At 49.6% G+C, this 25,924-nt stretch overlaps 1 protein-coding gene across 1 annotated transcript in view; it reads right to left on the bottom strand.

Annotated features, from left to right (window-relative positions):
* The window catches only part of DNAH9 (dynein axonemal heavy chain 9), a 209,030-nt gene extending 183,907 nt beyond the window's left edge, over window positions 1-25,123 (bottom strand). Inside the window, exons 1-13 of the mRNA XM_049812524.1 lie at window positions 24,640-25,123; window positions 21,707-21,903; window positions 18,945-19,103; window positions 18,035-18,165; window positions 15,424-15,635; window positions 14,394-14,627; window positions 11,422-11,589; window positions 9,082-9,198; window positions 7,987-8,137; window positions 6,491-6,605; window positions 4,683-4,751; window positions 3,896-4,022; window positions 1,106-1,361 (exon numbers count right to left, since the gene is read on the bottom strand). Coding sequence (XP_049668481.1) covers window positions 1,106-1,361; window positions 3,896-4,022; window positions 4,683-4,751; window positions 6,491-6,605; window positions 7,987-8,137; window positions 9,082-9,198; window positions 11,422-11,589; window positions 14,394-14,627; window positions 15,424-15,635; window positions 18,035-18,165; window positions 18,945-19,103; window positions 21,707-21,903; window positions 24,640-24,999 — 2,296 coding nt within the window. The 5' untranslated portion in view covers window positions 25,000-25,123. The remainder of the gene's footprint in view (window positions 1-1,105; window positions 1,362-3,895; window positions 4,023-4,682; window positions 4,752-6,490; window positions 6,606-7,986; window positions 8,138-9,081; window positions 9,199-11,421; window positions 11,590-14,393; window positions 14,628-15,423; window positions 15,636-18,034; window positions 18,166-18,944; window positions 19,104-21,706; window positions 21,904-24,639) is intronic.
* Between the last annotated feature and the right edge of the window lie 801 nt (window positions 25,124-25,924).

The raw sequence follows: 25,924 nt of genomic DNA, 5'->3' as shown, positions 1-25,924 counted from the left end.
ACAGAGCCACTTCTAGCTCCCTCCTACCCCAACAAGCCATGGTATGGACAGCCACAGTCTGTGCTTTCAGCCAGGAGTACCACCACTGTGGGGATGTCTGACAGTTCCCACTTCCCTCTACCCAGGTTTGATCTCCCACTGACTGCTACCAGAGAGAGCAGCATGGGGAGGATGAGTAAATCAGGCTGAGTGTCGCTGCCACCATCACTAGAGCAGGGACCCATAGCCCTAACACACAGGCTGCGCCAGCCCCGGATACCACTGAGGGCTGCATTTAGATGCAGGGAACTTAGGATTCATCTGCAGGAAAATCCTTTCATCTTTACTGTGCAATGGAGAAAGAGTTTTTCAGCATGACTTCTGCTTTGCATGTTCCCAAGGGAGGACACTTGTTCCTGTGCATACCACAAGCTTGATGACAGAAATATATATTCCACCTGTGAGCAGTTTGCTTTCACCAAGAGGAAACAAATTGTCTTCCTCCGCTGTGCTTTGCAGTTAAAACTGATCAAGCAAGAACACTGGTTAAATCATCCCAAAGTCACAGTGCACAAAACCCACCTATAGCTGCAGTATTTCATCCTTCTGGAAAAGATAACAAGGTGGTCCTGGCTCTCACTGGGACAAGTCCATCCCAGCACCAGATGACTGGGCCAAGGGTTCCCAAACCTTGCACAACTGGGTGAGAAAGCAGTGCCTCGGGGACACAGGCACACAGCCACACAATGGGTCACTTGGGCTGCCACAGGGAGGCCAGCACAGGCAGTGAGCAGACGCTTCAACCCCAGCCTTGCCAGCTCCTGTAAACCCAAGACTTGCCATCTCCTTGGTGGCACTGCTTACAGGGCAGCCTCTCCTCCCCAAAAGCCCAGGCTGAACCTGAAGGGAGCAGGATCTTGTCCACAACCCCAGCAGATGAGGGGAACGTGGAAAGGAGCAGGCAAGTTGTGGGCTGCCCTTCATCTCCCCAGTGCTGGCTCTGCTGAAGAGTCCCCTGCCCTGCTGGGAACTGCAGTTGAGAACCGGCTGATGGAGGTTGGGCACACGGGGGAATCTGTTGAGACCCAAGCGTACACTCTTTCCCCCTAACACAGAGTTAGCTCACCTTCCGTCTTCCAGTTCAGTGTTTCTTCTGCCTCTTTCAGCTTCAAGTCAATACCCTGCAGCTGCCCCTGTATTAGAGGGTATTCAACCTCCAGGACTGTCTTCAGGACCTTGTTGTATCTGTTCACCATCAGCTCCAAGTTGGCCACCATCTGTCGGTATGATTCCTTGGAGGAATAGATTTCTGCTGCTGTCAGTGGGATGGCTCCCATCTGGCTGCTAGACAGGTAGCTCACCTCCTTCAGCACCGAAACCAGCTGGAGAAACAAGGCAGAGAGCTGAACATGAGACAATCCTCCCCATTTACCTAGCAGACACTCTCCAATCAATTCTGAGCATCTTAGGGGTTTCCTGCTGTTTTATTCACAAAACAGCATGCTCTGAAAAGGGCCTGGACACCTCCTAGTCCGTACCATCTGTCTCTCATTGATCTTTGCCTCTGGTTTTCCTCCCAACCAAAGACAGACAGCTCTGTTCACTACACAGCCAGCAAACTCTAGGCAGCCTCTAAAAGCCATGATGATCTCTGGTCCTCTCAGCTATCCTCATCAATAGAGTCTTTCAGCAATACCGTGCTTGCAAGCAGAGCTTAGCAATTATCTAAGTGAAAGATAATAAGGCCCCAGTTCTGTTGGTTTGCTGGGCTGACTGGCATAAAAAAAAAATAATTAAAAAATATGGCCCCAAACTCAGTGACTCAAATCCTCCTGTGATTACCTTCCACCAAAGATTTCTGCTGCACACTTCTCCCAGCTCAACTAAAAGCACTCAGTGGCAGTACGTGTTTGAGTTGTGATGGGACCAGACTGAGAGGGATTATTAAATTATAAACCCAAGTATAAATGAGTCCCTGTAACAAAGGTAGCAGCTAGGTCTTCCAGTGCGATGTATCACTTCTAAGACTAAAAATATTTGCTTAGTTTAGTGGCTAGTGAGATGTAAAATGCTCCTGGAACTGCACATATTGGCAGGGTGACAGAAGTTCGGTACGTTGTATGGGCAATGGCAGGGGTGAGGCAGGACCACTCCTGGCTGCAGCTGAGCTTACCCTAAAAATCACCCTCCCCTTAGGCTGGCAGATTGTATCATCCCTTCCTGTAAAGATGTGGGGAAGAAATCTCTCTCTGATCTCATCCCATTCATGCCCTCTGGTCCCAGTTCCCTGCCCCTATTTTTGATAGGAAAACTGGAAAGCTCCAAGTATGAACAGAAGCAGGTGAAGCCACAAGCACGGGGACCGCATGGCCAGGAGCCTTTGTCACTGCCCTGGGTGACAGACAGGGGTTAGTGAAACCTCTCCACCACTGCCTGATATTAGCCAAAATCCAACATCCAGCAGAACTGACCAAGGCACCTGGAATCATGCTCCCTTTGCAGGGACAGCAAAGGGGAGGAACATGCAATGCAAGTCAGGAAAATAAGTCATAACACACTCTGAGCATCTACAATACTAAAGTGACAATGAACTCAATGACAAGAAGAGGAAAGAAAGAAGGGCTGAAGAAGGGTGTAGGGGGCACTCTGGAAAGGTGGAAGGAGGAGGATGGGGTGGGAGGAAAGGTTAAACCAGAGGACTGAGGGAGCAAGAGGGCAAACAAGATAGAACCAAGCTCCCCTCCCTTCTTTGCACTGGAATGTCTGGGACATCCACAGCATGGGGTCAAGGGTGTCTTCCCCTCTTTCCCTTTCTTCCATGGAAGGTGAGCTCTGGCAGTCTTCCATGCCGAAGGGTTGCAAATACATCTTCCCTCTAGGCAACATGAGGTGCTCCTACCTCTTCTGGAGGGCATGAAGGGCTGCTAAGCAGGCACTTGAGGACATCAGGCAGTCCTCAGTATGGAAAGCTGAGAAGAGGAGTGCAGAAGCACTCAAAGACTGGAGCTGAGAACAGGCATGCTCAGCACATCACAGGCTCCAAATCCTGTCACCAGGGTGAAAGGTTGAAAACATCCCCTGGGGCCATTTGGCTCCTCCCTTAGCGAGGAGCTTCCAAGGACATAGACAAATCCTTTGACCGAGGGCAAAGCTTGAATGAGCTCTAAAACCTAAACACTTTCCTTTAAGAGCAGCATGTCCCAGGGAACAGAGGAAGTTTTTGATGCCAGCGTTTCCCAGGCCCCTGAGATTCAGAACCTCCCCAGCAAATGGCCCTTTTACAATTGACAGACCCTGGCTCCCACCAGGCCCCAGAAGATTTAAGTCCATCTGTGCACACTGCTGGCTTGGACCCCTGCTTCTGCTTAGGATGAGGTGGATGCTAAATCCTTCCTGTGCTGGAAACAGGCTTTAGGGGAGCTCTAGGGAGACAGAGAAAAGATCTTAAATCTGAAGTAAGCCTCATGCACTGCAATAAAGGAAATCCAACAGCCACAACATTGAAGTAACAAAACAAACCTTTCCTGGAATTTTTATACCCTTTCAGGAAGCTCAGATTTCAGGTACACATAACACGAACCCACCTCTGTAGATGATGCCCCAACACTCCCCACACCAGTATCAAATCTGGTCCGGAGATGCTCACACCAGTTAAACATCTGGCTGCTCAGGGACTTTCTGCCACTGGCTTTAACTAGAATTTGCTCTGCTTAAACTGTAATCCTGATATTTTCCCAGGACATAGACCCCACAAAGAGGATGGTAAATTCATACTACCCACCACAGAAGGAGCTCCATAGACCTCAGCAGAACAGATCTAGTACCAATCCCACCAGACCTCCCATGCACAGTGGGGCACACAGCTTGGGGACATGCCCACAGGCAGGCAGGAAAGTTAAATGGCAGCAGTTTTTACCTGGGGATCAAAATTGACTGTGATCAGTTTGGTTTCTGGATCTCGATGGATGAGCGGTTGAGTGAGGTTGTACTGTGATTTTTCAGAGACTGTCTGGGACCAGCCTACATAGAGCTTTTCCTGATACCTGCCAGGGAAAAAAAAACCAGAACAAAAGAAACCCCAACATCCACCATGTAGCTACCAAGCCAGCAGAACAAGGCATTACTCAGCCTTTGTTTTGGTAATGAGGAACAGAGCTCCCTCCAACTCCACTTCGGTACCCAGCAGCCAGATGTCTCGGCTCCCTTCGTTGCTGACAGAAAGCAGGCCCTGCAGAGACATCTCCTTCCTGGGGAGGTAGCTCTTCCCAAGGGAAAGCCCAGAGCAACCAGTTCAGATTTACCAAACATTAACATACTAAGTCTGGGGCAATGAATCCCACTCCAAATTGTGGAATATACACATTACAGCCACTGTAAATACACTCTGTGAATGGGCACAAATGGATTGAGACTTCTGGTCAGCCCAGGTTTTCTACCACAACAGCTTCTACACCCAACAGAAGCTCTTTCTAACGTTTCTGCTAGGCTGTACAGCATTTCTTCCCATGCAAACTTCTCTTTTTGAGACACCACAGAAAGACTGTGGTATATAGCAACAGGATTCCTGCTCTCCCACCAGAAAATTCCCTCTGGCTTAGAAAGAGACATTCCCAGGCCCGGAGCTGGCAAGTGTGCTGGAAGGTGGCTTAGAGGAGGAGAATGTTTCTTCATACAGTTACAGCCTTGCCTCAGCCACCACTTACCTGTTGAGCAGCTGGATCATTTCTTCATACTTCTCTATCACCCTTCTTCCTTCAGCAGAGTCCAAGCAGCTGGTAGCACAACAGACAAGCTCAGCATTACATTTAGCTCTGTGAGGCTGTAGTCTGTATTTACCCCTTCCCAAGATCACCCACCAGTCTGCAGGCAGACTCTGAGTGGGGACCTTGGATTTCACCCCCACCACATCACCTAAAAATCATTTCACTGCACAAAGGCTATCCAAGCCCCAGTGCGCTCTCTCGGGTGTTTGCATGGCAACCTGCAAAATGGGAACCACATCCTGGGGGGAGAAGAAGGGCTCAGTGCTGCTGGAGGAATACTGGTCTCTTTAACATACCTAAGCCTTCCAGTTTCACACTCCGTATTCGCACAAAGCATGGCAATCTCTGCTTATCAGCCAGCACTTTCTAAGATCAAAGAGGCTCAGAAGGAAGCAGCATGTGGCTTCTGGTAGATGCAGCTCTCTGCAGTGCCAAACTTGCGCCCCTCAAACCATAGGGGCAGTGAAGAGCAAAGGCATCCCAGAGCGTGGGAGGCAGAACCCTGGCCACGCTGCCTGGGCTGTACAACTGCCTCCGAACCCAGGGAGGCAGCCAGCCAGAGTAATTCCTATCAGGCCATCTTTTCCCCACTGTTTCATCTACAATATCCAAGTTTTCCTGAAAATGGTTGTTGATTTTGGAGGACATTTTGACAAAACCTGTATTAACTTAAACAAAAGCTAGCAAAGGGAGTGCCTGAACAGTCACCACTGGGCAAGTGCTGATCAAACCTTCTGGAAGTAAACAAGTCCTCTAAGCAAACCCCAGCAAAACCATCTTAATTTTTCCTTTTTAATCCCTTTCTCCCTTTCAAGTTGCACGTAGGAACGAGCATCACATCAGCCCCGTTGCAGGGCATGTTATTAACTGCTCTAAACGGAGGAAAGAAAATCAATGCAAAATGCAGATCTGGGTCCTTCTTCATGGTTTACAAATTTGCCATTCAGATTCATACCAGGCATGGTAACTTGGGCTCTGTGCTGGGAACAGTCCAAGAGCTTGTTTCACTGCACTGATGTCTTTACTGCTGCAGAATACACCTTCAGTTGTCCTAAGTCCAACACTGCTCTGCTTACAAGGCTCTTAAATGCTGTCTCATATGGTGCCATGAGACATGGCAGCTGCAAAGTGTGGGGCCACACTTCTCCAAGACCACCCATAACAACAAGCATTCAGGTGATAAGTATTCCAGCATTAGTTTCTTCCCTTGATCTTGGGAGAGTGCTCCTTTGTCTAATGCTGAGAAAGTTGTCTTCTGTCAGTGCCTAGAGAAGTCCTCATCTGTTCACCAACCTGGAAGTTAAGCTCCATCAATCCATCTTAGATGAGTCAAGTCCAGACCTCTCTGCCATTCACAGCTTGGATAATGCCAGAACTGGGGCTTGCAGCTGAGGGTTGGGCTGCTCCCAGGGATGTCCTGGAGAACATGCTGAGTGGGACTGTAGTGGGAAAGGTTCCAATACCTCTTTCAATTGCAACCTAGGACTATGTCTGAAAGCTGAATAGCCTATGTACTATCCCACTGTGCCTCTTAACCACTTCAAAACAAATCCAATTAATGAGTTTCTTAAAGAAAAATGATCGCAGGGAAGCTGAATAGCACCAGTGAAATCACTTTACACCTCTTTGACTAAGAATTATTTCAGCTATAACCATTGGATAATGTTCAACACAGAAAGACAATCAGATTGATTAGAGAAAAGATATCAAGATGGTCATAAAGCAACTTAGCTGGAACAGACACGCACAGATGTGGGATGTGTCTGAAGTGACCAAATGGCACCTGGATTCGTGCTCGCAGCTCCTGAGCCCAGCCCAGCGCTCCAGCTACTGGTGGCATGTTCTTGTGCACAGGGGGGGATCCTGGGGAGGGCACATTTAAACAGCATTTGATTGAACACTCCACTTGTAACCCCAAAGACACACCAACAGAAATGCATCTGCACAAAATTGCTCTGATTTCCCAACTTCCTTCCTAAAACCCAACATCTGCTACACTGATGTAGGTCTGTGACCAGGGCAAGTCTCCTAGTGCCTAAGGACCTTGAATAAGGACCTTAGATCAAAGCAGAAGCCTGGCATATATTAGAAACAGACCTGATAGAGAGGCATCCTTTACCTGGGATGCATTCCTTGCTCCCTGCAAACACTGAGATAGGGATTTCTGACCAGGAGCTAGTTCTGACCATCTTATCTCACACCCACAGAACAACATCTCCCAAATTCACAGCAAATGATGGATTCATCCTCCATTAATCTCTCCATTCCCTTTGTTAACCTGCACTGGTTCCAGCAGTGCTGCCTCTTATGGACTTGCCTGGTTCCAGTACAGTCTTTCTGAGGCAAGTAAACAAGTTGCTCTTCAAAAAGACACACTCTAATCCTCATAATCTGACACGAGTCTACCCATTCATCCAGTGCCAATATTCGTGAGAAATAATAAACCTGGAAAAGGCTGGTTAAACTCTTGGTTACAAAGTCCCACTTGCATACTTTGCATTTACAGCATTACAAGGGAAATGCAATAAATTCATATTGCGGAGCACATGAGTGGGTTTGCAAGTCCCATGGGATGTTCGAGGCAGCACACAAGTGTGGAGAGAAACCCCTTGTGATAGCCTTGCTGGGGGAAAAGCTTAGCATGTGTCTTCATTCCCAATCACGTATCACGTATACACATTTAAAAAATAATATTTTCCCCCACAACAGATTATTTGCTTTAATACTAAGAACAGAGCTTTCCCAGGCATTTCCATTTCATAAAGCAACTTAGCTGGACAGACATGCACAGATGTGGGATGTGTCTGAAGTGACCAAATGGCACCTGGATTCGTGCTCGCAGCTCCTGAGCCCAGCCCAGCGCCCCAGCTACCAGTGGTATGTTCTTGTACACAGGGGGGGATCCTGGGGAGGGCACATTGAGGCAGCACACAAGTGTGGAGAGAAACCCCTTGTCATAGCCTTTCTGGGGGAAAAGCTTAGCATCTGTCTGAAGTGACCAATCACATATCACGTATACATGTTTAAAAAAGAATATTTCCCCCCCCGCAACAGATTATTGGCTTAAATACTAAGAACAGAGCTTTCCCAGGCATTTCCATTTCCACCAGCAGCTATAGAGGCCGAAAACATTTGCAATTTGGGAAGTTTTGGTTTCCTTAGAAAAGGCAAATTGTTTTCCCCGCAAAATTAATCTAAATCCAATTTCCTGTAAAATCAATTTTACTCAGCACATGCCACCCACCGAGCTCCAGCTCTGCCTGAATGTGCCTGGAATAGATCAGCCTAGCATGGTCCAAGGCACTGTTGAACATGCTGATGAGGACAGAGTATTTGTCAGCAGCATCTGCAGCAATTAGTGGTCGTTCCAAAAGGCTCCCGAACATGTCCAGCAACTGTGGAGGTGAAGAAGGAGGGAAAGAAAGGGGAAAAAATTCACAAACCCAACTTCTGCAGAGAGCCCCACTGGGCTCTTCTTCACTAGCCCAGATGCTTCATCTTCCTCACTAGCCCAGATGTCTGCACTGATGGGAACTTTGGAAAAGGGAAATTTCTTTCTTTTACCCTGCTTTTCCAAGTAGTCCCTCTCTTTGTTACAGAGATGCTCATACTTTCTCTGTGGGTGAACAATATTCCAACTGTTACTCTCCAAATTCTTCAAAACTTGCTATTTTTTCAAAAACCTTAGAAAGAGAAATACTAACACTTTCTACAGTCTTTTCTACAAACACTTATATTGAAATTTTTCAGAAAATACCATTTACTTTTTCTGCAAGACACATTAATTGGTAAACAAAACTGCCTTGTTTCTAGAAAACCTGAGTTTCCAAAATTAAAATACATCCATGTATTAACAATATTAACAAATTGATATTAACAATAGTCGCATCGCTTTTAACCACAGTTCTAACCAGAAAATCCTAGAAAAATCATCATTTCCTCCAGCTCACAGACAGACACACAAGTGAAACTCCTGGCATCCGAAAGCCTGATTTTAATAATTTCTTTGACTACCCTTTGTAAAACTGAACAAAGGTCTATTCTGTTTATGTCTTAATGGGAAGAGCAGAAATACTCCCAAAGCTTTCAGCAAACACACTGCTGCCAGCTCCATGGCTTGACAGTTTGCAAGGGACCCACAAGCATGAGCATCGCTAACCAAGACCAGCTGAAAAGCTACGAGTCTCGTTGTCCCGTTGTCTATTCCCATCAGCAAACACCAGCCCTGTGTGCCTGTAGCTACAGCACTGCCTAGCCTCCTCTGTGTGATTCACACTGAGGCAAATCATAGGTGCCCTGATTTCCCTTCTACAAAACAGATGGGATGTGACAAACAAACCTTGAAGGCGTGCTCCAAGTCCGAGGCATCATCAAAAGCCTGGATGAAAATACTGCCCAGCCGCCGGTCGATGTCTTCTACTTTCTGCTGGAAATCAAAGGCGTCTTGCTCAAACTCCTGCGGGAAGACAAAGCAGCAAGCTGTGAGGCTGCAAGACTGCACCAGGAAGGTACCTGCAGCCTCCTGATCCAGAGATCTGTCCTCTTTTTATTCACCATGAATTAAACCACTCCTCTGGCCAACCTTCAGCCACTGCAGCATGGCAAAGCCCCATGGAGCCTGAGGACATTTCTGTACTGTCCCACAGCTGAGATCATGGCCCTCTGAGATGGATCCTTTGGTCCTGAGGGCTTTCCACAGTCCAATGAGCACTAACTTCAGCCTAAGGGCAAGATGGACTATTTCCGTGCCCTCTCCCCCCCAGCTTGGCCTGAAGACCACATCATCATCCAGAAAACCCACAGATGCACCTGCTGAGTTCCAAATCCAATCTACTTTCAAGCCAAATCAAGCCTGTGGTTTTGATCATGAGCTGGCTGTAAGTGCAGTAACAATAAAGGCAGTTTCAAAACACTGGCATAGGTTGCCCAGAGAGGTTGTGGAATCTCCACCCTTGGACATATCCAACCTTGGAGACATTTAACCTGACTGGTCACAGTCTTGCTCTAGCTGAGCCTCCTTTGAGCTGGGTAGGTGGACTAGGTGATCTCCAGAGGTCCTTTCCAACCTCAACAGCTTCTGTAATTTCCATCGTCTTCTGGAACTGCTTTTCTTGCTCCAGTTGTAATAAATCCTTTGAAGTTCATAAACAAAATCTAGGTTTGTTTTCCTACAGGTAAAAGGACCCAAATCAAAGACTGAACTTGACAAACTGGGAGACTTCAGTCCTTCTGTTCTAGCTTGGACAAAGGCACTAAAAATTAGGCCATGTGTCTCTTTTCTGAAAGGACAAAGCATAAGGCAACAGCTTTTGCTATTATCACTGCTGAGCTCCAGTAGAACTAGATGCCATGTTTTAGCTAGAAGAGGTTCTAAAAAGTTAACAGAGGGTGCAAAACTCAAGCACTGAAAGAACAAGCATGACTCAGAGTCACACAAAAGGCCATGGGGTCACTGAAACCAAGCCAGCTACTGCCACCACTCTTTCTGTGCCCTCCCTCCTGAAGGAGGGGTGACATGGAGCAAGCAGCCTTCCAGCAAGATCCTCCCAGGCAGCACCGGAGACGTGCCACCCAATGCAGAAATGCACCGGGAACTACAGGAAACAAAGCACAAGCCACCCATCACCACACCAGACAGTGTCCCACTGCCAGCCCAGCCAACCTTCACCCCAGTGTGGCCCTTTTTGAAGGGAGCAAGGCAGGAGCCTGCTGGAGGGAGGACTTTGCCCCAGGATTACCTTCGACTTGGATGTCTTCCATGAATGGCTGCCCCATGAGCAGTGTGACAGTGCAGCTCTTCACCATGGAGCTTCCCTACGGCCACTCCAGTTTTAGCACTCCCTCCTCTAGATGTGTGGACAGGCCTAACCCTGTCCCACTCACCAGACACAGCAAACTGACCCCAGGGCAAACAGGACAAGCAGCAGCAGAAGTCAAAGATCTGCTAAGATCAGACAAAACTGTGGGACACAGACCCCTTCAAAAATGTCATTCCCACCCTTCCTTCACAGCTCACCCAGGCCATGCTGCTCGGTGTCAAAGCCAAGAGCAGGAGTTTCTGAATAGACAATAAGGAGGCCCATGGCACGTTTACTCTGCCCTGCTTGTACGACATATGCTACTGCGAGCATCTGTGATCCGGATGGCCATTGAGCCATGACCCAGAAGGCTGGGAATATTCCTTTAACTAAAGCACTACTGATAATAAAATACAGAGTCCTTAAATTCTGGTGTACCAGATGCCATGCATTCATCTAGACAAGAGCAAACACACCGCCAGAGATTACCTGAGCTGGCCATCATCAGGCGAGCTAGACACCAAAAGCAGGAAAGCAAAGAGATGTGGATGTTGGTACAGCTCATATACACTAGCAAGCACCAGGTCCATGGAAAGTTTGTGTAAAAGGCATGGAAATCCAGGTTTCCCAGCTGCACTGGTCTAAGGTCCTGCACTAGCAAGATATGCTAAATATAGACCTGCAAGAACTCCCAAATCTCTGCAGGAAAGTCCAGCGCCATCTTGTTCCCTACAGTGACAGATCAGATCATAATGAAAGGAGGAAGGAGCTGGGAAGAAGTCAGCAGGACTGCACATGAGCCAAGGCTTCATCGCAGAGGAAGCTGCTGCTTTGGAAACATGCACATGTTGCTGGCGTTCCCACAAGCTGGTCCCACCTACCATGTTGGTCAGCTCAAGGCAGTCATAGGTTCGCTCTGCAAACACCTTGTACACCTCTTGGAATTCTTCATACATGTCCAGCACCTGCTGGCTCAGGGCCTTCCCTTTAATCCCACTGAACTCAATCTTCTCCAGCTTCATCAGGTCCAGGGCAGTTGCCAGGAGATCCTGGAAAGTCAACGGAGGCACGCACAGGTTAGGATGTTGACAAATGAAGACGAAAACAGCTGTCACAACACAGACCTGTGCTTGCTGTTATGCCAAAGGACCTCCCCAAGCACCCTGCTGGTGCTCAAGCTGAGTGGCACAAATGGGAAAGGGAAGCCAGATCCTACCTGCCCTGGGCATCAATGGCTGCTCATAGCACGTCCCTCCCTAGTGGGACCTGCTGATGCCACCAGAAATACTATGCCAACTGTAAAATTGCTTTTAAGGGTATTTAGAGGACAGATCCAAAGCAACATAGGAGACCCTGATATGTCATCCAGCATACCTAAGAATCCCAATTTCAGAGGTATTAACCAAGAAGAGACCTCTGATATTCACAGGTACCTGAACTGTCCAAAGCTCCTGCTCAGTCAAACCTCCATGCATTCAAGTGGATCTTACTGGCCCTGCCCAGCTGGCCTGCTCTGCTGAGATGGGAATATGGGTTCTTCCCTTCCCATTCTCTGCAGCCTGGCATGGCCTGCCCCCATGGTGCCACCTCTCAGGAAAATGCCCCTCTCAACCAGCTATGGCAGCAGTACTGGGCAGCCCTGCCACCACCCCACCTCATCCATCTCTTTCAGTAGGGCTAAGCAAGGGGTGGCTGAACATCTGTTGTCCCAGAGGACCAGGAGAAATGTGCTGACCTCAAGCACAAGAATGTGCTGGCAGCTGTCCTGCTCTCACTGAGCTCAGGGGACAACCCCGAAAGCAGAGCTAAGCAGGTACAGAGCTTCACCCCCAAACAGATGGCACTTAGCCAGTGCCAGTGCCTCTCAGTCAAGGGCTGCCAAATGGGTCACAGCCCAGGACACAGCCCGTGGCCCATAGCATCCCATGCTGCGCTGAGGCATCACCAGGCTTCGGTGCCACCCCATGATGCTCCAGGCAGAGATGGAGAGATGCCGCACTCTTACAGTTCCTGCCATGGTCAGGCTTATCAGGAACAGCTTCCAGCCACGGGAACAACTGCTCACAGGTCCCTGACAGCTAAACAACCACTGCTTTGAGAACCTCCCACATTTCTGAGGGAAGAGGGTGCGAGCAGAGAGCCTCCCCAGCCAGGTGGCAGGCTTTACAACAGACATGCAATGCAAAACAGTGAGATGAAACAGGGGAAAGAGCCACTTCTCTCTCCATGTGTTCATGGGCTACCCGTGCAATCAGCACAATTGCAGCTTTTATGAATTTCAAAAACAAATGCTGACACAATATTTAGTAAGAGCACATTCACTTCAACAAATACCTTGTAAGGCAAAAATAACATAGAAATAACAGCTGCTCCTTGCTTTGTCTTGCAAGGTTGCTTGAAAAGAAGGGGGAGGGGGAGTGGGATGGGGAGAGGCAGAAGCTTTCCTCATTAACAGGCTGCTGTGCACTATGCTTTTAATTATTATTTTACAGCTCACTCCACAGGCCTCTGACCACAGGGAGGGTGGGACAGACAGGGAAGGAGGTCACAGGCACCAGCCAAAAAGCATGTGTAGCTCAAAACCTCTGGCTTTTTTCTGTAGCCTACATCCATAGTACCCAAGCAATGAGCAATCAGTAACCAGAGCCTTTGCAGAGTGATAGTGCGTAATTACTGTCACTCATACTGTTCTCACAACCTGCAGTTACTCCTAAGTCTACTTATATTCCTCTCTACACTAGCCAGCATGATTTGGTTAACTACACACTGAATCCTATTGGAAACCATCATTATGAATAGTTTTGAAATAGACATCAGTCATAGTGGTTTTCAACATAGTTAATTAAAGAATGCATAACGTTATACAGTGTGTTTAAACCAGTAAAACCTTCTGTTGCACTGGAGAAAACAAGAGAAAGAGAAAAACAACGCAGACCTTCCTTTGAATAGGCAACTGCCAGCAGCTGGTACACTGCACATCTGATTCTACACACCAGGAACGTGGCAATGATAAACAGAGATTCATTTCAGAAGGGTGTGGATAACAGATGAATGTGTGCTGTTAACCACGTGAGAGATAAGAGGTATATACAATGTCTGTATGTCTGGTCTCCAGACGCAGCCACCCGACAAGGAGACCGCTCATATGCACAGGGCTGTCCCCACACATTCAGACCTGCTCTCTGCACAATAACATCCCCTCCGGCTCAAGGAGCCCTCGGCCATGCTGGGAGCTGAGGGACAATGGGACTCATGACACCAGATGTCCCTGCCTCAGATGACCATCTCACAGTGACAAGCCTTGGCAAACAGGGACACCCCTAAGCCACAATACCCCATTTGGACAGATCATTGGGACATGAAGGGATGACCTGGTGAGGAACATGTCCCCACTCCTTCCCAGGCCCATGTGGCACAGCCATGTGGTGCCCAGCCACAAGGTGAGCATGTGGCCTCTCCAAGTCAGACAGGACCCAGCTCTGGTGTGTCTCTGATGGCAGCAGGAGGACTAGGAGATTGTATTGCTTTATTTACAGCTGTGCAAACCACAGCCCCCAGTAATTCCCATTCCCCTGCCCCAACAGGAGCAAGGAGTCCAAAGGGACTCTTGGGAACAATGACACACCTACCAACCTGACCAGAAGGACACGACGGGCTATCTTACTCGTGCACCAAGCAGGACATGGTAAAAAAAGGTCCTAGCCTTGCTGTAGCAGAAGACCTAACAGCAAGAAGAGCAGCCTCACCCCCTGGCATCAGGTGAAGCTATAGAAAGGGAAGATGCCAGCAAGTGAGTTCATGGCTACAGAGCTCTCCTGAAGGCTTGTAATATTTTTCAAGACCACAGTCTCACCTCCACCACCTCCAGTCTCTTCAGGAAACTGTCCAGCCTCGCAAACACCATCATGGCGTGGAAGTCCCACTCCCTGACTTCTTGGCCTGGTTCATAATATGTGTGCAGTTTTTCCCTTCTCTCCTCAAATGCCCCTTTGAATGCATTCAGGATGCCAAGCACCATTTGCACCTTGCCCAGGCTCTCTTCCATCTCCCCTTTCAGAAGGTCTTCTGGAGACAGGTACACCAGGGCCTGGAAGAGCAAAATCATACCTGAGAGGTTACTTCTGCCATCACAGAAAACAGTGACTTCTTGCACTGAACATGTTTGAACCTACTTCTCAACTTGAGAACCACTTTGCCAGGGGAGGATGGGGAAAGGAGGAGAGAGTGGACTTTCATTAAAAAAAGTTCCTTTGTGTGCTGGTTTTGGCTGGGATAGAGTTAATTTTCTTCATAGTAGCTAGTATGGGGCTATGTTTTGGATCTGTGCTGAAAACACAGATCCAATGATAATGCCAAGATGTTTTCATTACTGCTAAGCAGTGCTTACACAGAGTCAAGGCCTTTTCTGCTTCTCACCCCACCCCACCAGTGAGGAGGCTGGGGGTGCACAAGAAGTTGGGAGGCGACACAGCTGGGACAGCTGACCCCAACTGACCACAGGGACATTCCAGACCTTATGACGTCATGCTCAGTATATAAAGCTGGGGGAAGAAGGAATAGAGGACATTCAGTGTTACAGTGTTTTGTCTTCCCATGTAACCATTAAGCATGATGGAGCCCTGCTTTCCTGGAGATGGCTGAACACCTGCCTGCCAATGGGAAGTACTGAATGAATTCCTGGTTTTGCTTTGCTTGCATGTGTGGCTTTTGCTTTACCTATTAAACTGTCTTTATCTCAATCCATGAGTTTTCTCACTTTTACCCTTCTGATTCTCTCCCTCATCCCACTGTGAGGGAGGTTAGCGAGTGGCTGCATGGTGCTTAGTTGCCGGCTGGGGTTAAACCACAACACCTTGACAAACGCAGGCATCATGACCACACACCTGCTGAATGAGTAGGTTGCAGATTTCCTGGAGCAGCACTACTATCCGCACAGGCACATTGTAGTGCTTGGAGGTGACCCAGACCAAACACACCACATGGAGCAGAGGGACCAGGAAAGGCTTCACCTCACTGAACTCAACCGTCTCTATGTCTTCTAAGTGGCGCTTGAGGGGTGTCAGGTGCAGGTGAATGTCCTGAGCTTCAGTCAAAGCTGTGTTAAGAGATGGGAGACGTGGTAAGATCCACCAAGCTGTGGTGCGTTGGGTTACAAGTTGGATGCTGGACTCACCTCAACGGATGGAAAGGTGCCTGGGAAAACAAACAGTCCTGACAAGCACAAAGCACACTCACCTACCTGTGTGCTAAAGATTGCTCACCCTTGAACATTGCTCAGCTACGGCAGTAACCAAAGCAGGAAATAAGCTGACATGATGGCAAGGGACAGGGAGCTGGGACAGGGCTTTGTGCAGAAGCTGAGTCCACAACTGCAGGGAACATGCCCAGCAGCACTGAAAATACAGTACTGCCACTGCTGTGAGCACACTACAGGCCTTGCCACATAGCATTGCAGGCTATATAGCATCACAGGCTATATAGCATCACAGGTCTTGGCCTGAGCTCATTTTAGCTCAGGTTTGGCTACAGCAGCCCCTTGCCCAGTGGGCAGATGATCATGGTCCCACTTGATCTGGCTGTAACAGCAAACCTATCAATAGCAAGTTAACTAACGTCTGACTAGTTGAAAGCTTTAGTTTAGCTTTGTACAGCTGTGTGGTTTTACTCTGAAGAATTATCCCAGAGTGCAAGCATTAATAAAACCAGGTGATTGTTGTGCAGTTAAACCTGTGGACCAACAAGAAGAGAAGTGATGGAAGTGGTTGAACGCCCAAGACCAAGGAAGAAGAAACTCCCACTACCAGCATTATCCTCCCAGCAAAGACAGACAACAGCCACACCACCACATCAGCAGGGAGGACACAATACCAGGGAAAGGGGCAGAGACTTAAAAGCAGGTGCATACAAATCTGAACTGTGTTGTAACAGAAATTAACAATTACAGTCCAAATTATCCAGTTAGGGTTTAGTCCAAATTATCCAGTTAGGGTTAGTATTGCTGTAACTGGATTAAAAAACCAAGTATTTGTTGTATTTTTATTAGACCTTTGAAGCATTAATTAGTCAATGAACTCTTTATATAAGGCATGTTTCTCTAGCCCGTATAAGTTGCACAGTGTAGAGTGTGACAAAGTTCCTTAAAAGATTAAATGTTTCCACGTGAAGAGGTGAAGAACAGCATTATCTGTCAGCATATACATAGCTAGCAAAGTCTGAATGGTTTTGTCTTGCCAGGGAGCAGCTGGGTTGAAGATGGACATGGAGGGTCAGCTATATGGGTCCACGGGGGAAGGAACAGCAGGACTACACTGTTTTTCACTATGGAGGGGAATTTGCAGTGTTTCCTTTGGCTGGACTGAACTCCCCTAAGCAAAGTTCACCAGAAAAAAAGATGGTGCTTGATTCAAGAGAGCTGCATTTCTTAAGGTAGACTTTTGCTTCACCTACAGGCAAAAAATAATCCTTTCTTATACGTCTTCTTATGAATGAAAAAAAAGTCTTTAATTCCCTAAACTGGGAAATGCAAACTTGTCATTTTTTCTGCTCAAAGCTCTGTTGTCTTACTGCATTATGCCAGATTGGCAAAATCAGGGAGAGGAGAAGGCAGATCTGCTGTTGCACACCACCACCTACAGGTCACTCATCCCATTGGCATCCTTGCAACAATCTCCCCGACAAGGTGGCCAGGAGAGCTGCGAGCTGGCCAGCCCTTGCAACCCTGGGAGGACATTACTGGATGGGGATGTGGACAGACTGTGGGACAGGAGGCCATGCTCCCTGTGCAACACTCTCACTCCCACGCTGCAGCCCCTCCACAGGTAACAGACCTCCCCACCACACTGCTACAATGCAGGATGCAGAGCTCTGCCTCTGCCCAGCTCTGCCTGGATTTCTGCACAACTGCAGGGACCCTGCTCTCCTGTGGTGTGACACAGGTGACAACACCTGCCTGCTTTCATCACAGGCCTTGAAATCCTCATGCTCAAAGGTCCCCATCCTAAAGTGCAAATTGCTGTTCCTTTAGCAAGGAGGCTCGGGTTGCAGTGGCCAAAGCCTGGGAAATAGCAGTCTAGCAAAGCTGTTTCAGTTAACTACCAGATCTGTCCTGTTATTCTGAACCCTCATTCCTGCAGACTGATACCAGAGGAGCTGGTGAAAGCTGGGGTGAGTCCTGCTGGATAATGCAAATGCTTTATTACAGTAGAGTGAATTCCCAAATCCACTCACCCCGACCTTTGGGAAGGGTCTGGCTCAACAGACCAGTGATCATGCTTGTCCCAGCCTGGAAACAAAAGCATCAGATCAAGTACAAGCAGCCCGGTTTCACTCCATGAACCAGAAGGAGGTCCAGAAACAAGGTGGCAGTCCCCACAGTCACAGCAAACTCCATATGACCAGTGCCATTACAGCCACATTGGGCTTGAAACCAGTAAAACCAGGCTATGAACAAAGGCCAGAAGTCAGCATTAGGGTGAAGTTGCCCCAGCATCTCACCTGCTTCAACATCCATGAGCATAGCTTTGAAGGCCGGGATGTAGCTGCTCTCAACTCTCTCCAGCACCTGTATCATGTTCCTCACCTTTCTTGTTCTCAGCTGATCATAAATGCATTGCAGGTCATCACACCTACAGCAACCAAGACACATTACAAGCCCACATTGGGAAAGCATCAGCTGTCCGCCCACACCATCCATTTCTGCTGGGCCTGATTCAGGATTTCCTCCAGCTACACACGGACTGAGTCCCAACAGTGAAAGGAAATGGGAGGAAGCTCCTGCAGGAGGCACGGACAAACCCTACAGGACAGAGAGATGCTGCTGGGGTTCAGCATGACAGCAGCTCTGTCACTGGCAGGACACTGCTGAAAGAAGCCATCAGGTGTTTCTGCAGGCATTAGCAACAGCTCTCCAGCAGGCAGGGTTCTGCCGAGTCAGCCCAAACCAACATGGCACAAAGGTTTTCAAAGGGCAGGAGGAAATTCCACTCCCTGGCTCCTGAGCATCTAAACCCCCTCTGGCATCAGCAGATGAACAGCAGCAGGCAGCTGAGGTGCACCATTTCCAGAAGGCCCTACAGAAGTTGTCCATCAGCTCTTACTCTTGTGGCTGGTTCCTAGTGAACAGTGACAGAAAGAGCATTTCCAAAAAAATTCCCTTGAGGTGTAGCCCCTGTGCTGGGGCTAAGTTAAAACTGGACAGCCAGCTGCCCAGTTACCTCCCAGACACTTTGCAGATCATGATTATTTTATGTGTGGGTGCAATTTTCCTTAGCTCAAATCTTTATATGAACCCGAGGCAGCCTGCTCTTCTCAACTCATAGAAGTAGCAGCTCTGTTACCAGCACTCTTCCTCCACCCAAAACCAACGCCAGCAATCACCATGCCCTGGCCAGGCTGCCCAGGGTACCTGTTCTTCCAGAACTCCAGTTCCACCTTCGGGTTAGGGTTGCTGCCTTGCAGGAGAGGCTCTGAAGACTCTTTCTTCAGTGCTCCCTGGATCTGGTAGCTCCAATCTATGATGGCCGTCTCAGTGGCATGTACAAGAGATTTATCTATCAGCTCCAGGCTGCAAGAAAGAAACCACATGGTTAACATTGCTTTCCACTTGTTGATGTGCATTGCCCAATTGGATCTACTTCAAATGACCCTGTGGGCAGCTGGATTTTTACAGACTACAGTCTAGCTTCATGTTTCAAAACCACAAAACAATCAAAACCCGTAAGATTTTGCCATTGTTTTAATACAGGAATTACACTATAGAGAAAATGGATGAAGCTCTGCAGTAGTGCAGGCAACAATACATTGTTCATAGAATGAATGGTGGAAATGAAAAGCCAGTTGCCACCGCTGCACAGCCAGTCACTGTCGCATCAGATCCATTTGGGTTCAGGGTCTAACCTGGAAAGCCATACCTCCAGCAAGATTATCTCTCCCTGTACTGTTCTCCCTGAATCTATTCTATCTCCCCACAGTCATTAACTGGCTTAATTCAGAAAGAAACTACACAAAGTGGGCTGGCATGTTGAGGACAGGTCACCCCATTGCCTTGGAAGCAGTAACTTCTCACACAATCCCACCCACACCACATCCTGTCTAAGGAGTGATTGATTCCACTGCACTTACTAACACATCTCCTGAGGTTCCACAGGTGCAAGCATACAGCCCAGACATGACAATGACACAATGGGTGAATGCATATGCCTCTGTGGACCTTCCAGGCTCAGTTATTTTGGACTAGGCCAGGCTCACAGCACTGCAACAGTCAAACTCCTTCCACTCCCAGCTCTGGGCACCAACCTGGCTTCTTGGGAGGACCAGGTGGAAGCTCCCCCCAGCTGCAATGTGAGCACCCTGCCAGATGTATCAGCTAGCAAAGGATGGGGATTCTTCAACTGCTGGACATCTGGCAGGATAAAGAGTGGCTGCACATGGGGCTCAGCCTCCCATGGCTGCCCAGCGATCTGGTCAAGGGGATCGAGTGCACCCTCAGTAAGTGTGCTTGGGCACACCAAGTTGGGCAGGAGCATTGATTTGCTTGAGGGTAGGAAGGCTCTATAGAGGGATCCGGACCAGCTGGATTGATGGGTCAAGGCCAATTCTATGAGGTTCAACAAGGCCAAGTGCCAGGTCCTGCAATTCAGTCACAACAACCCCATGCAACGCTACAGGTTTGGGGAAGAGTGGCTGGAAAGCTGCCCAGTGGAAAAGGACCCGGGGGTGTTGGTCGACAGCCAGCTATGAGCCAGCAGTGTGCCCAGGTGGCCAAGGCGGCCAACGGCATCCTGCCTTGTATCAGAAATAGTGTGGCCAGCAGGACTAGGGCAGGGATCATCCCCCTGTACTTGGCACTGGTGAGGCCACACCTTGAGTACTGTGTTAAGTTTTGGGGCCCCTCACTACAAGAAAGACAGTGAGGTGCTGGAGCGTGTCCAAAGAAGGGCAAGAAAGCTGGTGAAGGGTCTAGAGCACAAGTCTTAGGAGGAGCAGCTGAGGGAACTGGGGTCGTTTAGCCTGGAGAAAAGGAGGCTGACAGGAGGCCTTATCACTCTCTACAACTACTTGAAAGGAGGTTGTAGCAAGGTGGGGGTCAGTCTATTCTCCCAGGTAAGAAGTGATAGGACAAGAGGAAACAGCCTCAGGTTGTTCCAGGGGAGGTTTAGATTGGATAGCAGGAAAAATTTCTTCACTGAAAGGGTTGTCAGGTATTGGAACAAGCTGCCCAGGGAAGTGGTTGAGTCACCATCCCTGGAGGTATTTAAAAGAGGTGTTGATGTGGTGCTTAGGGACATGGTTTAGTGGTGGACTTGGCAGTGTTAGGTTTACGGTTGGACGTGATGATCTTAAGGGTGTTTTCCAACCTAAATGATTCTATGATGCCATTCTATGATTCTAACTAGCCAGAAAATCTGGGGTGGCTTTCCTGGGGATTATCCCTCAAGGACTGTAAATGAACTTCAGAATCATGACAACAACCAGGGAGGTCTAACTCTGAATGGAGAAAACCAAAATTATCAAAGTCATCCCTTTATTTCTTGAGAGAAACACAAGGAAATGCAGCAGGTGTCTGGGAAGTCACCCTACTTCTCCAGGAGGACAGATGCAACAGGTTCCAAATCTCTTTATGGGACCACGAACAGTTTAGGAGCTTGCAGGAAGTTGTAGGTGGTTTTTCCTGTACCTTCGCATGACAAATCCAGTTTTAAAGGGAGGCAGAATAGTCCTGACCAAGCACACAGCATGAATCACTCACAAGCGAGTAATTTAACTTCTAAACAGTGCACCTTGGGAGCATGCTTTAATAGACAGAAGCCAGAGAAAGAGAATCCTGCCTTCCCGTTCAGTGGCATCAGGAAAACAGGAGAGGTTTTGCCAACAGGGTTTGTTTTGGTTTTTTTCTCACTGATCCAAGCAGTTCATTGCTTCTCTGTGTGCCCACATGCCTTTGCACTTTCTGAGTTTTTCCTGCCTGTACTATTGCACAGTCCCCAAAGACGGAGCCCATAAACTAGAGAGCGGGTAGAGCAAAATACACCCATCTTGGAAGTCTGAATGAGCAGCAGATGACAGGGAGCAAGAAGAGTGCCCATGACTGGGGAGGAGGATCTCTAGAAGACACAGCACATGCATCAGCAGGAGAAAACCCAGCGGAGAGCCAGGGGTGGTACTCACGATTTCTTGTTTTCCAGATCAATGTCCTCAATTCTCTCCAAGCCAGCTGGAAGAGGCAGCAAGGTCTTGCCCTTTACTTGGCCAACAACCATGAAAACAGTACTTTTTAGGCTGTGGACATGACGCATAATGTCTTGTGACACCACTTGTGGCCAGCCCTGATGGTTCTTCTGGTTCGTCAGGATGGGCACAATCACCTACAGCAGGAGTCATGAAACAGCAATGGAGAAACAAGTGCTGCAGGAGATGGACAGGCCACCAGGCTCCAAGCTTCTTGCTTCGCCAAGCCTGGAGACCCATATTATTGCTGTCTCAAGCAGTTCCCTACCTATGTGAAACAAGGGCAGATGATGAGTGGGCCTCTCTACAGGCCCACTTTGTATACTAGTACACCCTCTTCCCCAAATCCAAGCAGCTGAGAAGGGTGGAAACCAGCAGACAAAGCAAGCAGCCCTGTCCTCAGGCTCTCCCAGCCTCTCAAACCTGCAACTAGAGACAGCTCCACAGGCTCTTGTCCCCTTGCCCTCACAACACCTCCTGGTGCTTTCTCCCCATTTCACTGCCAGTGGGCAGGGGAGGGAGGCAGGGTCACAGGCTTCGGGCAGCCTTTCAAGACTAGCAGGACTGGGCTGAACCCACAGGCTGTCCCTTGATGGCAATCCCCAGTGCGCTGAAAGGGAAGGTCTTCTTGTACATCCTGGGATCTACTGTTGGTGAGGGTCCCCTAGGTCCCCATCCAAACTGTACTGCAGGTCTTGAGCACAGCTTTTTAGGTTATTTTCAAAAGTTGCAGCCCACTAAATATGATTTCTGTCTTTATCAGTAAAAGTTCCCAGGGTTTGTACTGACCCAACAGTGTGGGGTCTCATGGCTGGGCTGAGTTTGCCTGGACCTGAGCTGCTTTTGGCTTGTTTGAGCTGTGACAGCAGCACAGCGTCTGTCACCTACTCCGCTCTGGGACCAGCCTTTGGCAACAGCCTGGCTGGTTGTCCCTGGTGACAAACAACAGCCCTTTGTGTTACCAGGCTCAGGGGAGACTAAAGGTATAAAAATAGCTACAAATAGACACAAAATTGAAAAGGAATAAAGCAGCCCAGCACCACCATGGTGCCGTCCCAAGGTGCTGCAGATTCTTCGTAACCATGACTGGCACTGTAGACCTGAGGAAGACTGGCATTGGCAATCTTCATGCCCAGGGAGCCGTGGGAACGGGGACCACAACCCCAGGGAACACAGGCAGGTACTGCCGAGTTCACCTTCAGCAGTTTTAGCTGCATTATTAGCAAGATTTGTCTCTATTACTTAAATCATGTGGACTGCTAATGCTAGTAATGTTGTAACCAGTCAAATGATAACTGTTCATTTTGGTTTTGATTGTTCAAACGATAACTGGACTCACAATGAACCCCCAGCTCTGCAGAGCGGAGGTGTGTTCCCTTCAGCCATCACAAGAGTGAAGTGTACCAAGCAGACAAGGTCACCCCAGCTGTGACCCACAGCTCAGCTGTGCACTTCCTCACTGAATACAGAGAGAGTTTTGGTGTGTCTATTCCCGATATCCTAAATGACCCATAGAAAGTTTGACACAAACTATTTCTTTCACTGGACAAATTCTTCTAAGACTGTCCTAAACACCTCTGATAACAAACTCTGCAAGAAGTGCTTGTGCAGCAGGCAGCACAATGCATGTCCCCAACCTTACAAAATCCAAGACCTTTTTCGCCTTCCTGCAGACCCACCCCGTCCTCCTGACCCAGCACCACCACTCTGTTTTCCTTAAAGTAAAGTTTGAGAGGAAAGTGGGACCAAACCTAGGCACGATCTGCTCCCTACAGAAATACCGCATCTGTCTGCGCGGAGGGGAGAAAAAAGCCTGCAAACAAGCAGTCAGGATTGTGCAATCCCAGCTGCTGAAGGCAGCCAGAAAAGAAGATCTAACAGGATCTGCTTAAGTGTTCCTACCCCAAAGTCTCCCTGTAGCAGATGGTGTTTACAATGCCTATCATATGGTATCTGCCATCATTTACAAACAAAGCCACGATGCAAAAACCGCTGTTTGTGCAGACTTACCAAGACCGCAGGGCCCATCAAACACCTCAAAACAAAAGCTCCTGTGTTATCCCACAAAACCAAGATAACCAGTCTGGCAGCCTGCTCTTGGGAATCCAATCTATCGGTCACCATCTTAATATTCCAACAGCATCACCAGAGCTTCTCAAATCAAGCAGCTCCTCTACTTTCTCATTACAGCCTCACTGCTGAGACTTCTCTGGGTCAGCGGCCATCAGGAATAAATCTAGACAATGCTGTCTGGTTCAGGCTACTAACACAGGAAAAGAGAAAGCACTGGGACCTTTGGCAAAACATCAGCCCACCCAAGGTAACCGGGCGCTGAGCTACAGGAGGCTCATTCTGAACACCGGGAAACACTTTCTCACTGTGAGGGTAACCAAACACTGGCACAGGTTGCTCGGCAAGGTTGTGGAGTCTCCCCCCTTGGAGATATTCAAAAGCCACCTGGACACGGTCCTGGCCGACTGGCTCTGGGTGGCCCTGCTTGAGCAGGGGGTTGGACCAGATGACCTGGAGATGCCCCTTCCAGCACCTGCCCCTCTGTCATTCTGGGGTGCGGAACAGTCCCACCAGGACTCCACCGTTAGACAGGCCCGGAGCTGACGCGGATCAGGGTTTAGGAGGCTTGAATGAATTCTAAAGACCCCCGCGGGCCAGGAGGTGCTGCCGGGGGCAGAGTCGAGGGTACGAACGCACCAGCAGAGACAGGAGGGAGGCCCAGGAGCCTTCGTCTTCCCCGCGGCCACCTGCGAGGGGCAGTGCCCGGCCCCGGCGCTCGGCCCCAGGGGTACCCGTCGGTGCCCGGGCTCCCCCGGCGCCCAGCGCCCGGGGCCGCCACTGCGGGGCCGCCCGGGCCTTACCTCCTCCACGAGGGCGGCGAAGTGCCCCAGGGCATCGGCGGGCAGGTCCCCGCAGAGCAGCTCCCCAGCGCCGGCGCCGGGCGGCCGGAGGAAGAAGATCGCCTTGTGGCGGGCGGCGGCGGGCGGCGGCGGCGGCGGCCCCAGCGCCAGCTCCCCGCCGGGGCCGCGCCAGGCCAGCAGCGCCGGCCCCGCCGCCCCCCTCAGGAAGCCCCGCAGCAGCGGCCCCGCCGCCCCGCCGCCCGCCCAGCGCTCCCAGCGCTCCGCCGGCACCCCCAGCCCCCGCGCCGCGCACCGCCCCAGCCGCCCGGCGCCGGGCTCGGGCTCCGGTTCGGGCTCGGGCTCCGGCTCCGCCGCCTCCATCCGGCCGGCACCGGTGGCTGTTTGCGAGGAGGAGCCGCCGTTGCCCGGGGGACGCGGCCCCGGGCAGGAGCGGCACTCCCGGGGGCCGGCCCCGGCCTCCTGCCGGGAAGGCGAGGGCAGGCCCCAGCGCCCGCCCCAGCGCGCCCGGGAGACGCAGCTTCTCCGGGCTGGGGTTTCACGCCGGCTTCCCTCCTCGCAGCCCGGTGTTTCCGCACCCCGGCGCAGCTGGGGGTCCCCAGAGGCAATCTCCCCCTCGAGGGGAAGCTGGCAAGCCCAGGCCCGCCTCGGTTTTCTACAGCAGGCACAGGCCCCTATCACGTTGCTCCACAACACCGCCCTACTTGCACCAGCCACCTGGCGCTGTGTCTTGTCCATTCTGGTCTCCTAACACTGCTCTATTTGCATTTTATTAATACCTCTATGTGAGAAGTGGTTAATTATTTTCTAAATAGAAGACCCTTCTTCACTTCTCTGAAAAGAAGCAGGGGGAGCCGGTGTAGCGCAGGGGCTGCTTGTTGTACCACAGCAGTAACCGTGCCCTCCCCTGGGCACCCCAATGTGATCCTATTTACACCTGCGCAATAACAAGCACCTGCTTAGTCTTCCCCATCCTCTGCTACTCTTAAAAGCCCAGCAGACCTCTTCTGTAGTACCCAGCTGTGTCAATTACCCAGTTTCTGCTTTAGACAAGCATAATATGAAAGCACAGCTAATGAACAGAAGATGCTTTCCTGCCAGTTTGTGCCTTAATTTTCCATCACCTTAAAATGAAGTCTTAAATATTTAATATATGCTGGTATCATTTGCTGAGCAGTGCGGGGGGGGCCTAGTGCCTTTGAGTTGCCTCTGAAACTGAACTCCTTGATTGAAACAGTGCAAAGCTCCCCCTCCTGCTTCCTAACGCGTGCACAGTTACAGCACTGGT

This window comes from Accipiter gentilis, chromosome 10 (assembly GCF_929443795.1).
Source record: "Accipiter gentilis chromosome 10, bAccGen1.1, whole genome shotgun sequence".
NCBI lineage: Eukaryota > Metazoa > Chordata > Aves > Accipitriformes > Accipitridae > Astur > Astur gentilis.
The sequence above is the reverse complement of the archived record's forward strand: the minus strand, read 5'-3'. Positions and strand labels throughout refer to the sequence as shown.